Raw genomic sequence first — 11710 nt, 5'->3', positions numbered from 1 at the left:
TTAACTAATATTTTGCTTTTGGGGCCGTGAACCGGAACCCTCGCGTTTCTACGCGAATTCTCCCCGAGTTAATTTGCGGCGAACACTTCACTATAAATTTCCCTCGCCGGAAACGTAACGTCCTCTTCTAGTGATCCAACATGGCGGTGAGTACTGTCTCAAGTCGTACGATGGCGATCAAATGTGAAGTTGTAGTTGAAATCCACAATCATCGGAGCTGTGGGGTTATCCTAGCTGCTGATTGACGTACAGAGACCTAAACTCCATTATGTATTATTAAACTAGAGTCTTATTTCGTTAATAAATGTAACAGAAGACAGTAAAACTAAAAACCGAGTGATGCTAACAGACTAACGTTAGCTACTGGAAAATACGGCCCCCTCGTACACTGATTAAGTAATTAAAAGCGATATTACAGCTATATGATGACATTGCGGTGACACAGCAGACATGTTGATCTTTATATGATCTTCTTAGTTGTGTAGAAAAGCTATTTAATTTCCGGACACTTATGTGATCTGTGACACTAACAGTAGTAGCAGTAGGGATATGTACGGACATGTTCTCCGGCCGGCATGTGTTGGTCGAAGACTGTTGAGTTAGATGTCCGACAGAAGAGCAGTGTCAGGGCTCGTGGATTTAGAGAAAATAATAATTGTGATGATTAAACTGAATCTCGGGTGAAACTGTTGACACGTTGGTTTATTTAACTTGTCCATGCTAACCTGTCAGCAGGCTAGTGCTAGTAGGTAAACTCAACATGGCAGCAGTAACTGCTTCGTAGTCAGGTGTTTCGGAGTTCTGTTTTTGTCATTTTGTGGTGTGAATCTAAACATTTTATTTGGTGTCCTCCAGGACCAGGGTGAGAAGAAGGAGAACCCCATGAGAGAGCTTCGCATTCGCAAGCTCTGCCTGAACATCTGCGTCGGTGAGAGCGGAGACAGACTGACCCGTGCTGCTAAGGTGCTGGAGCAGCTCACAGGACAGACCCCCGTGTTCTCCAAGGGTGAGTGTTTGTGTGGAGGATAGGAGCTTAAGCTGCGGAAGTGTTGACTTAAGCAGTTGTAGAGTTTCCATGATGAAAAAGCCAAATTGTACATATTTCTCAAGGTGCTAAACTTAAGACTAGCAGCTGACAGTCAAGGTAAATCCTGGCTGAAGAGTGGAAGTGATTATACAGTATAAAGTTGGGTTAACATAAAAGGGTTCGAGATGCCGCTGTACTGTGTTTAATGTTAGGTTTTCTTTTCGCAGCCCGCTACACTGTGCGATCCTTCGGTATCCGCAGAAATGAAAAGATTGCTGTCCACTGCACCGTCCGTGGTGCCAAAGCAGAAGAGATCCTGGAAAAAGGACTCAAGGTGAGGAAGTCCATGTTGCTTATTCTTCTAAATTTCTCCCTACCTCAGTCGTTCACAACCTCTTCTTTTTTGGCTAAGGACTTTTTTTTTTAAACAACTTTTTGTTGCAGATCAGCGAAAGGGTAGTGTGCCCTTTTCAGATTGTTGTGAATAGTTGGAGCTATTCAGTATTTCAAAATGAATTGGATATATCTGGTAAAATAAAAACTAAAGCTGATTTTGGTGAACTTTGAATTACAATTATTAAATGTTAAAGTAAAGGACATAGTTTTGGACAAAGTTAATGGGCTCATGTAAAATATATTTTGCCTCATACTCTGGCTTGCTAGTACAATTGACAGTGGCTTTAGTTTTGTCATCAACTTCCTAAAAACGCAGAGAAACTAAAAAGCAATGTCTGAATACTTTCGTTGGACGGTTTGTCACGCACTAGGGCTGGATAATTATTTAATTTGGAGATGTGTTACGATCTTATGAACACACTATTGCTTCCTGCTTCCAGGTGCGTGAGTACGAGTTGAGAAAGAACAACTTCTCCGATACCGGAAACTTCGGCTTCGGTATCCAGGAGCACATCGATCTGGGTATCAAGTACGACCCCAGCATCGGCATCTACGGACTGGACTTTTACGTGGTGAGTTGCAAACATAATATACTTAATTATGCTGGTGATGGGTTTGAGAATGTGGTGTGAGCTGCTGAAGCCATTTATGATGTAAAAAGATTCTTATCGGTAACGGCACAGATTGGACGTTTGTGTGTAAAAGTGGCGTTAATACAGATGTTTATTTTTTTAAATTGTGGCTGAATATTTGTCATTAAATGAATACAAAATAGCTGTAATTGTCTTGGAAGTTAAATAATTGTCATTTTATTTTGTCATATCTGTCATATGTTTTGGTGGGACAGTTAAAACTGCTGAGGGTTTTGTATTGTTAATAATGTTTTATACTAAGTGTGACATGATTTGAGGTTCAGGGTTACAGTGAAAATAAAACCATTCAAAATGAACACCTAGGTTCATGGTGATTTTGGTTGTTGTGACTTCTCGCAGCAAGACATGCAATTAGGCACACAGAGAGGCGATGGACAGAAAGTGACACTCTCACAGGCTACAATTGCCACAGTTTTCACACTCATCCTGTGTCTTTTTATTGGAGAGAAAGGGAGCCGATAGAAGGATCGCTTTGTGAGCACCGCGTAGAAGTACGTGTCCGGTATGAATGGCCAGGTGTGGGATCGGGCATGTATCTACGCTACGCGCGCCCGATGTGTTTTCACTGTTAAGATGCAGCTGAGTGAATTTGTTTGTAGTGACATTCTAATATTTCTATATTTAGTTTAACTTTGCTGGTTACTACTTCCTCAGGTGGTCAACGGAGAAAGTGAAATAGTTAAATGCTATTATGTTTGAAGTAAATCATTTCCATGGTCAGCTGTCATGTTGACTAGGCACCTTGAGACCTGATGCAGTATCTGAGGTGCTGATAGCAGTATAGAGTATACTTACTTTGACTGCTTTGTATGGCCGACTCTTGTCGACTATAAAACTGATTTCTTGTGTAAAATAAGCAACATTTCTTATAGTGCTGAAACGATAAGCTGATACGTTTTGATTTAAATATTAAGCAAGTGATCTTTCAAATCATTTATCAAGTGGACATTTTTAAACGCAGCTTCTCAAATGTAAAGATACAGGTCTTTATGTCACGGTAAATGTTTTTTCGGGTTGTTGAAAATCAACACTGGACTTCTGTTACTGAATCTTAAATCCCAGAATTTTCCAACATTATATTCAACAGGTGTTTTTTATTTATTTTTTTACCAGCTTTTCTGACCAGCTCTGTTTGCCCCCCCTCCCCCTTTTGGTGTTCAGGTTCTGGGCAGACCCGGCTTCAGCATCGCCGACAAGAAGCGGAAAAGAGGCCGCATCGGTTTCAGGCACCGCATCCGCAAAGAGGAGGCCATGCGCTGGTTCCAGCAGAAAGTGAGTGATGAGTTCATATTGACCATTTGAAAGAGAGAATTACCTTACATTCATGTTACATCAAACATGTTTATGATGGGAGATTTGGTGGCTTGAAACTCATAAAATTGTGGTTTTGTTAATATTTTCTTCATTGTTGCGGGGGGGGGGGGGTTAATCTCGTGGCATCCTGCATGTTGCGTTGTATTTTTTTACTGCAGATTAAATTCTAATACATTTATTTCTTTTATCTTCAGTATGACGGCATCATCCTCCCCGGCAAGTAAAGGACCACCTTTTGATGTTTGTAACAAATAAAATCGGAAAAAAATAACTCTTGTCTCGTGTTGTTACTCTGGTATTTCTATAGTCTCTCAGATTTTTAAACATGGCTACTAATCAGTGTTGTGCCTCCAGTTGATGTTCTTTGTGTGCAGTTGTGTAATCTAACTGCTGGGGACTGAGTGAATTTTGTAGAAAGGTCAGTTTTTTTTTTTTCCGATCAGATTGGACTTTGACTTTTAAAGATCGGTGCCCTGTTGTCGAGGCAGATTGATCGAGTTATCCAGAGAAATTTTCCAAACAAAATCCCCAACTATGGAAACGTCTGGAAATAATATAACGGTTATGAAAGATGGCTCTGGCAAGAATACAGGAACAAACCAGGAAATGTGTTTGTTTTTTTGGGGGGGGGGGGCATTTTTAGGCCTTGTATTGACAGAACCGCTAAAAACATGGAAGGGAGGGGGGGGAAGAGAGGGGCAATGACATGCAGCAAAGGGCCGCAGGTTGGAGTCTAACCCGGGCCCGCTGTGTCGGGGGGGGGGGGACCCTCCATATATGGACCCCTGCTCTACCAACTGAGATATCGTGCACCCAGGAAGTGTTTTCTTTCCCTACTGTATCTGTGGGGAAATCTGACATCTGGGCAGGTAAAGTAATTGAAACTAAGTTCATATGTATTTTTTATTTTTTCTACTACATTCCAGGAGCGAATATTGAACTTATTGCTCCACATTTGACAGCTATTATTAGGCAACATTAATGCAAAGTAACTAAAACATTACCAGTAAAAACTATTTTTTATTTTTTTTTTATTCTTCCACAGCTACAACATCAAAATGCTGCTTACACTTAATTGCGTCATTTAGTTGCAATACAGTAGTGAAAGGGGCCACGAGTACTACACGTTTTGCTGATACTTTGAACTTCCTAAACATTGAATAGTTTTTACATTGTGGTGTTCCTTCTGGTACTTGAGTAAAGGTATCTGAATCCTTCCATCAAAGTCTCTTTCAATCCTGCTCCATGTCACTTATTGCTGAATTCAATGCTCAATTTATCTTAACCTGACTTTGGATGATGTGTTTCTAGCAGCACATAAGCAGAGCCAGTTAATAACTTTTCTGTGGTTGTACTACATTTCCCAGCAGCCCAGTCTGTACGTATAGCTAAAAAATAAGACAGGAAATCGGCATGTTTTAATCGCATTGGCTTTATTCAGTGAAACCACCAGCACAGAGCTCACCCACTAACAAATACAGAGGGATTCATCCAATCAAATGAGCCAGATTAGCCTCATTGCATCTACTGATAAATAATATTTATCAATAACTCTCAATATGCAGTTGCAGCTTTTAAGCAGTTACTCTTTCCACCTGCTGGAGTCTCACTGGTTCTTCATTTGGTTTGTCTTAGTTTCGGTAAGAATTAGATGTCTGAGGACGGCAAATACTCAAACATGGGTGAGGTTTGGGTGGATTTTTTTGTTAGATTTTTATCTATATTTTGCAGATTTTTATGCTTTCTTTTAAGATGTTTTGTAATTATTTAAAATATTTTATCTTACAATCAAGAAATCTCACCTGTGTTTAGTTCACTCGCCTTCCTCGTGTTCACTCTAAATCCTTTTACTCCATTGCACTTATAAAATATATATTTACTAAGTCTATAAATACTTTTATCACAATTGAGCTACACTACTTCTGACAGATAACCATAAAATAAATCAAACAAACAGGTTGGTTTATTGCTGACCTGCTTTGATCCTCATGAGAAATATTTAAACTTTGCTGGTGACAAATCTTGATTTTTGCACTTTTTGTCAGAATTGCCTCATTTTCCTCCTGTCAATCACTCGTTGCGAACACACACCACACACACGCACACACATTCACATTTATTTTCACAGTTAAACAACACACACACACACACACACACACACACACACACACACACACACACACACACACACTGCTTAGATGCATCTTTGTACACAAACTGCCAGGGGATTCACAGTGAGGTTTTTCAACCCGCTCAAACGCAGACAGCCACTGTTCCCTTCTTTCCATCATCCACCCATCACCTCTCTACCTCCACCTGCTCCACTCTACAATTCATCCATTATCTACCTTTTCTGAGACCACTTTGGATCATGCGATCTCTCTTTTATTTTCTTGCACAACCTGGGCATTCAAATTAGCATCTTTCTCTAGTAATTATAAAAATGTAGGTCTAATGTCAAGTAAAAAACATTTTTTTAGAAACCCTAAAATCACCTCAAAAAGGACCAATGCTATATCTAAATTGTGTAAATATATGGAAAATATGCTAAATGTTGTCCAATCAAATTCTCTATAATAATTTTAGATTATATATATATATATTTAAAATATTTCTACAATATATTTTACTTAAATAATGCTCTGGTTTGCCATGTTTCTACTGTTTTATAGTTTGTTGTATTTTTTGTTGTCTGTTTCTTTTTCTTTATCCACATTTTTTGTGTAATTAATTACAGACTGAAATACATTTTAGTAACTCAGTAGGTGAATTTTTCCAGATACACTAGATATAACATACTCTATATATATATATACAGAATAAAGAGCAGACATGATCCAGATGTTGTCCAGCGGTTTAACCAGCCCTCCTCTTCTAGTCTCTCCCATGCACGTTTCTCTATGCTGTGATGGTTTGGGAAGGAGCCATGCTGCTCTCTCTGCTCCGGTTCTTCCCGGCTTGCTGCTGTTCTTCGTGGGCTGGGGTGTTGCGGTGCTGCTGGCGGCGCGGTGTGTGGCGGGGCGGCAGGGTCAGGGTGCAGCAGGACACTCCCACAGTGGGCTCGGGCAGATCCTCGGCCATGGACCAGCTGTCTGTGGCCGGGTCGTACTTCTGGACGGCCGCCTTGTAGCGCTTCTCTGCCTCATTCCAGCCTCCCAGCAGGTACAGCTTGTCGGCCAGCGGGGACAGACCGGCGGTGCTCACACCGAGAAGGAGAGGGGCGGCCCGGCTCCAGGCACCACTCTCCGGGGAGAAGACCTCCACAGAGAGCACATCCACCCGCTCACAGCCGGGCCCCAGCTGGCTTCCTCCCACCACATACACCTTCCCTCCGAGGGCGCCGGAGCAGTGCCAACCGCGGGGTGTCTCCATGGAGGACTTCTCGATCCACGTGTCGGTGTCTACGTTATAGCATGCCACAGAGCGGGAGTAGGCACAGTTGATGTACCCGCCGGTCACCAGGATGTCTCCGGAGGGCAGGGTGGCGCTGGAGTGGCAGCAGCGGGGCACCTCCATGGGGGCACGCATCTGCCAGGTGTTGGAGGAGGGCAGGTAGCTCTCGGTGGTGGCCAGCAGACCCTCAACGTTGCGGCCGCCGATGGCGAACAGGCGGCCGCCGCTGGCTGTCAGAGAGAAGTGGGTGCGGCGCTGACGCATGCTGGCCAGGTGGAGCCAGGTGTTGAAGCGAGGATCATATCTGGTGGAGGAAAAGAGCAGACGGTCATGTTTATGTTTAGAAGGGCTCAGACTCCCAGAGGAAGCAAAATGACTCAAATCGATTATCAAAATAGTTAAGACAACGGATCGATTCATCTTTGCAACTCTACAAATAATGTGAGTACATGGTGCATGTTTCTAAATAAAGGTGTTTAATCAGATTGCCAACCTGCAAATTTGGGACTACGTAGGCTATAATGCAGAGAGGGAAAGTAACTAAGTTAATAGTGGCCTCCTAATTAATCCATCAATGAGTTTGTGTCTGCTCATACGGTGTTTTCTGTGTTTATTACAGACTATGTCAGCCCCCTCCTACCTGCTGAGGGTGCTGACGGCGTGCTTGGCCTGGTTGCGGGCGTCGTTCTGGTCCTCTCCTCCAGCCACGTACAGGAAGCCGTCCATCACAGCCACACACTGGTTGAAGCTCTTCGCCGGCAGCTGGGTGAGGTGACGCCAGGTGGCTCCTCCTTCACGAGGGTCTCTCCACAGCACCTGCACACAGAGGGCAAAGGTCAGTGAGGAGTTTTCTTGCGTTTCTTTTAAAGTGCTGCATAATAGAGACAGAGAAACCAAAGCACGGACCTCGCGGCTGAGAGCTCTCTCGGTGAGTGATGGTCGACCCCCGATGGTGAGCAGAGTCTGCTGACTGGCGCGGACCTGTGTGCGTCGGGACTGCAGGGTGTTCTGCTGGTAGGGCAGCAGGTGGTAGTTCATGGCGTCCACCAGCAGGCGGTGACAGTGAGGGTCCATCATCATGCGGGGCACCGGCTGGATCTGGCTCACTAGCTCGCTGGCCGGGATCGTCTCAAAGCGGATGTGAGACAGCAGCTCTGTGGCGTGGCCCTGACGAGAGGCGTCAAAGTCAAGCCACCTCATGGCCAGCTGGAAGGAGAGATGTTTACAGTGAACATATATAATACTGACCTATGTCATGTGCTATATAATATAATTATCTTTATAGAGCACCTTTCAAAACACAAGTTACAAAAATGGCTTCATACGTAGCTGCAAAACGGACTAAAGGGTATCAAACAAGTTAAAAATATGACAAATAATACATCAATAAATAATAGAGTTAGGTAAAGTAGAAAGGTAGGAAATGTTGCTTGGGAAAAATAGGAAATAGATTAAATAATTAATTATGTGGCAAGGCCCCAAATGTTAAAAACTAAGGAGTTGAAAATGAACATCAGCTAGTGAAAAGTCTGTCTTAATTTATTTCATCAACTAACTGGTGGTAAGAAAATAAGCTCTTTTTTTACAAACTGACTGGAGGTTGAATGAAAAGTATAACGCTTTATATTTATGTTAATTATTCAAAAAACAGTATTTATTAATGTATTCAGCAACATTTCTTTATCTTGTCTGATGACATTTAACGCCCTGTGTCAGTTGTAAGACTTTCACACAAGGCAGCAAACTCAAATCATGACATTATATAATCAAATACAAAATCTAATCACATGGATTTAGATTTTATAAAATGTTATATGAATTGAAGAAATCAGGATAATAGTCCCATTCAGTGTCGGACTTACATTTGTTCCAGTTTATAAATACAACGATAACTGCTTCTCTCAGCTGTCTGTCTATTTAGGTCTGTAACGGAGTTGTATATTAATAAACGAGCTCTCTTCTTGCATACAGTGAGTTATACTTGGTGGTTTCTGCTCACGGTCGGACTGCAGATGACTTGCTTAGCTTCATGGATCTGTGTTATGCTCTGAGCAGCTGGTGTGGGGTCTGTTTTTAGGTTTGTATGAAAATAGCAGCGCCTCCTAGAAGACCTTCCATTATCCTCAGTTAGGAAATCAAAAATGGATGTTGACACTTGACAGCATATCCTATTTCAACCTAAATTTTCAGCTACACATTTTTTTAACCTCTGACCTTCAAAGCCAAAGTTTGACGTCTCACCTGGAAGGCGGTGACCTCTGAAGGCAACAGCAGCGAGTCGTCCTGCAGGAAGGCGGAGATCTGCTCCAAGGTCAGCTGGTTGAACAGCGGCGTGTCGGCGAACTGCACAAAGTTCTCCAGGACAAAGCGGCGGGCGGCATCACACACCGGCCTAAGGCCATAGGCGGCGGCAATGTTCCAGATGTAGACGCAGGTCTGCACGTTGAGCTCGGCCAGCAGGAAGTCCATGCACATCTTGAGGAGCTGAGAGATCTGCAGGGTGGCGGCGGCAGAGACGGTGCAACCGATGGTGTAGAGGGACATGTGGACGCGACCCAGGTAGGCGAAGGTGATGACGTTAGCGAGGCCTGCAGACATCGCGAGACAGATTGATTTAAAACCAGATATTTTATCAGGAGGTAGAAACGAAACGGAATAATTTAAACCTGATTTATTTCCTTCAAGCAGCTTAAAGCATCATGATGCATATACTGAGTCACACATTTTGTCGTGTGCATCTTTTTAGGGCTGAAACTAATGTTTTTTTTTTATCCAAATGATCAATTAATCTGGCAATTATTTTCCTAATTGATTGATCATTTGTCCTATAACATGTCAGAAAATAGTGCCCAATGGCCATCACACTTTGCCTGAAGCCTGGGGTTACGTCATTAAATGGCTTGTTTTGTCTAACGAACACTCCAAAACTCATAGATAGGCCTATTGAGTTTACTGTAGTTAAAAAAAGGCTGGAACTATATCATTTTAACGTATTTAAACAATTAAACAATGATTAAAATCAACTAATCAACTGTTTCCCCAGTTATGCTAATTTCTCGAAAAATTAAGCATAATATATTTGGCATCTATACAGTTTGGGATGTTGACTAGAAGGTAAAATAAAGGGTCCTGGAGGTTTGAACTACTTTTGGCTGCATAACATATATTTATCGATGGACACACCAGATAAATAAATCGTATTCATATATAACTTTAGCTTAACATAAAGTAAATTGGTAGATATACCTAGAGGTGAGAGGGAGGGGAGCTCCAGGCGCTTCATGCTCGGGTCTTTAGCCAAAATCTCTCTGAAGTACTGACTAACGGAGGAGATGACAAGCTTGTGGACGTCGAAGGCCTTCGTCTTACAGGCCAACTCCAGATCAGTGAGGAACCTGAGGAGGAGATCAGGAGGATGGATGATACTCATGACACATGTTATAATATAATGGTATATTGAAGTAGGAAAGTGCCAGTTATCATAAAATACAATATCATTTGTGACAGTAGTATATGAGTTTTGTTTGGTATCATAATTGTATTGTATCGTTATTGCAAATTATCGTTATTGTATTGTAACTTTACCGTACTGTAAATGTATCAATTTATATCACAAATGTCCCAATCAGTTTCAGAACCTACTTCTCCTGCCGCATCTTGCTGAGCTCCTCCAGCAGGGCGTTGCCGTGCAGGGGCCGTGTCAGCTCGCTGCCCAGGCCGAGGCCTCTCTCTCCGGGCTTGATGACCGGCGGCGGCAGCGGCAGGTTGAGGCTGTTCAGCTGAGCGATGTCCAGCGCCGCCATCTGCTCGATCTTCTTCATCCCGCCCTCCACCACCACCACACCGTCACCACGGCTCTCCACCTTCAGCTGGACTGGGATGGTCTCCATGGCGACCTGAGGGGTGGTTTCCATGGCAGGCTTCTTCTGACGGGAGGCCTTCTTCTTGGGGGCCATTGTGTGAGTGTTGAGGTTGTTTTTTGTAGGTTTTAAGTCTACTTTTCTTGACAAACAGGGAAACCTGTTCACTTGCTAAAAATCCAGCTGATCAACAAAATGAAATAAAAAATGTTTCCTGAGGTGTTTCTCTGAGGGAAGTGCTTTGACTGGTTGGGATATTGTTGGTGGTTTTGCTTAAACACAGCACACAGCACACAGCACCTACAAAAAGAAGAAAAAACAAAGATTTAATTCTCCTTCGCAAAGTGAGGACAAAAACTGTTCAAACCCTTGGATTTATCTTTATTTATAACATTGTGTGTAGAAACACAGAAATGTTGCTTAAGGAACCACACCAGTGTATACATTTATTCCATATATTCAACATATTTTGGATATTTCTAGGTGTTTTTCTGACTTCCGCTATCAGTTTCTATGTATGTTGTATCATTGTTTTTGGTGTACGAGAAGCAATATGTGACAAACCTGTCACAGTTTTTGGATATTTGAATGTTTTTTAACTTAAGGCAGCCATCAGTATGGATTAACTTAAGATAAGTATGAAAATCAACAAACAGAGACACTGTGCTACCATAATGTAACTTGACAGTGATAAAAGAAAACATGATGTCCACAGTAACGGATTAGATATGTAAAGTAAGATTAAACGGTCTGGAATTTGATTTCCCTCCTGCACTGAAATTACATATACAACATGAAAGCTTTGGACTATGTTGATCAGTAATTTTATTAGATTTATGTGCAAAAAAAACACATTTATTCTACTTGATTTTAGTTCACTAAAAAAAACCAAGAATCACTTTCCATCTCTCTTAAAATCTTTTGTCATCTCTTCTTTGTCTGCCACAATGTGTCGTATTATTAAAGCGAAAGGTGTCTTTCAAAGCAAACAGTGTGTTCCAAATAAACAACTGAAACACACCGGGCAAATGTTTCCAGGCTCTAAATTACAGTTTCATGGTCACTGG

The 11710-nt window shown here is 42.2% G+C and overlaps 2 protein-coding genes across 2 annotated transcripts in view; one reads left to right on the top strand and one right to left on the bottom strand.

The window, feature by feature from the left end:
• The first annotated feature begins 58 nt into the window (after nt 1–58).
• Nucleotides 59–3661, top strand: rpl11 (ribosomal protein L11). The gene is made up of 6 exons (XM_078268110.1): nt 59–146; nt 856–1006; nt 1255–1361; nt 1864–1995; nt 3238–3348; nt 3585–3661. The coding sequence occupies exons 1-6, from the start codon at nt 141–143 to the stop codon at nt 3612–3614; spliced, it is 537 nt and encodes a 178-aa protein (XP_078124236.1). The 5' UTR covers nt 59–140; the 3' UTR covers nt 3615–3661.
• Nucleotides 3662–6035: 2374 nt separating this feature from the next.
• klhl43 (kelch-like family member 43) overlaps nt 6036–11710 on the bottom strand; it is a 12414-nt gene continuing 6739 nt past the window's right edge. Inside the window, exons 2-7 of the mRNA XM_078267494.1 lie at nt 10426–10943; nt 10030–10178; nt 9025–9371; nt 7690–7989; nt 7424–7599; nt 6036–7087 (exon numbers count right to left, since the gene is read on the bottom strand). Of these exons, the coding sequence (XP_078123620.1) occupies nt 6289–7087; nt 7424–7599; nt 7690–7989; nt 9025–9371; nt 10030–10178; nt 10426–10739 (2085 nt within the window). The 5' untranslated portion in view covers nt 10740–10943 and the 3' untranslated portion in view covers nt 6036–6288. The remainder of the gene's footprint in view (nt 7088–7423; nt 7600–7689; nt 7990–9024; nt 9372–10029; nt 10179–10425; nt 10944–11710) is intronic.

The sequence above is a fragment of the Sander vitreus genome, chromosome 14, assembly GCF_031162955.1.
Source record: "Sander vitreus isolate 19-12246 chromosome 14, sanVit1, whole genome shotgun sequence".
NCBI classification, from domain to species: domain Eukaryota; kingdom Metazoa; phylum Chordata; class Actinopteri; order Perciformes; family Percidae; genus Sander; species Sander vitreus.
This window is presented reverse-complemented; position numbering and strand designations above follow the sequence as displayed.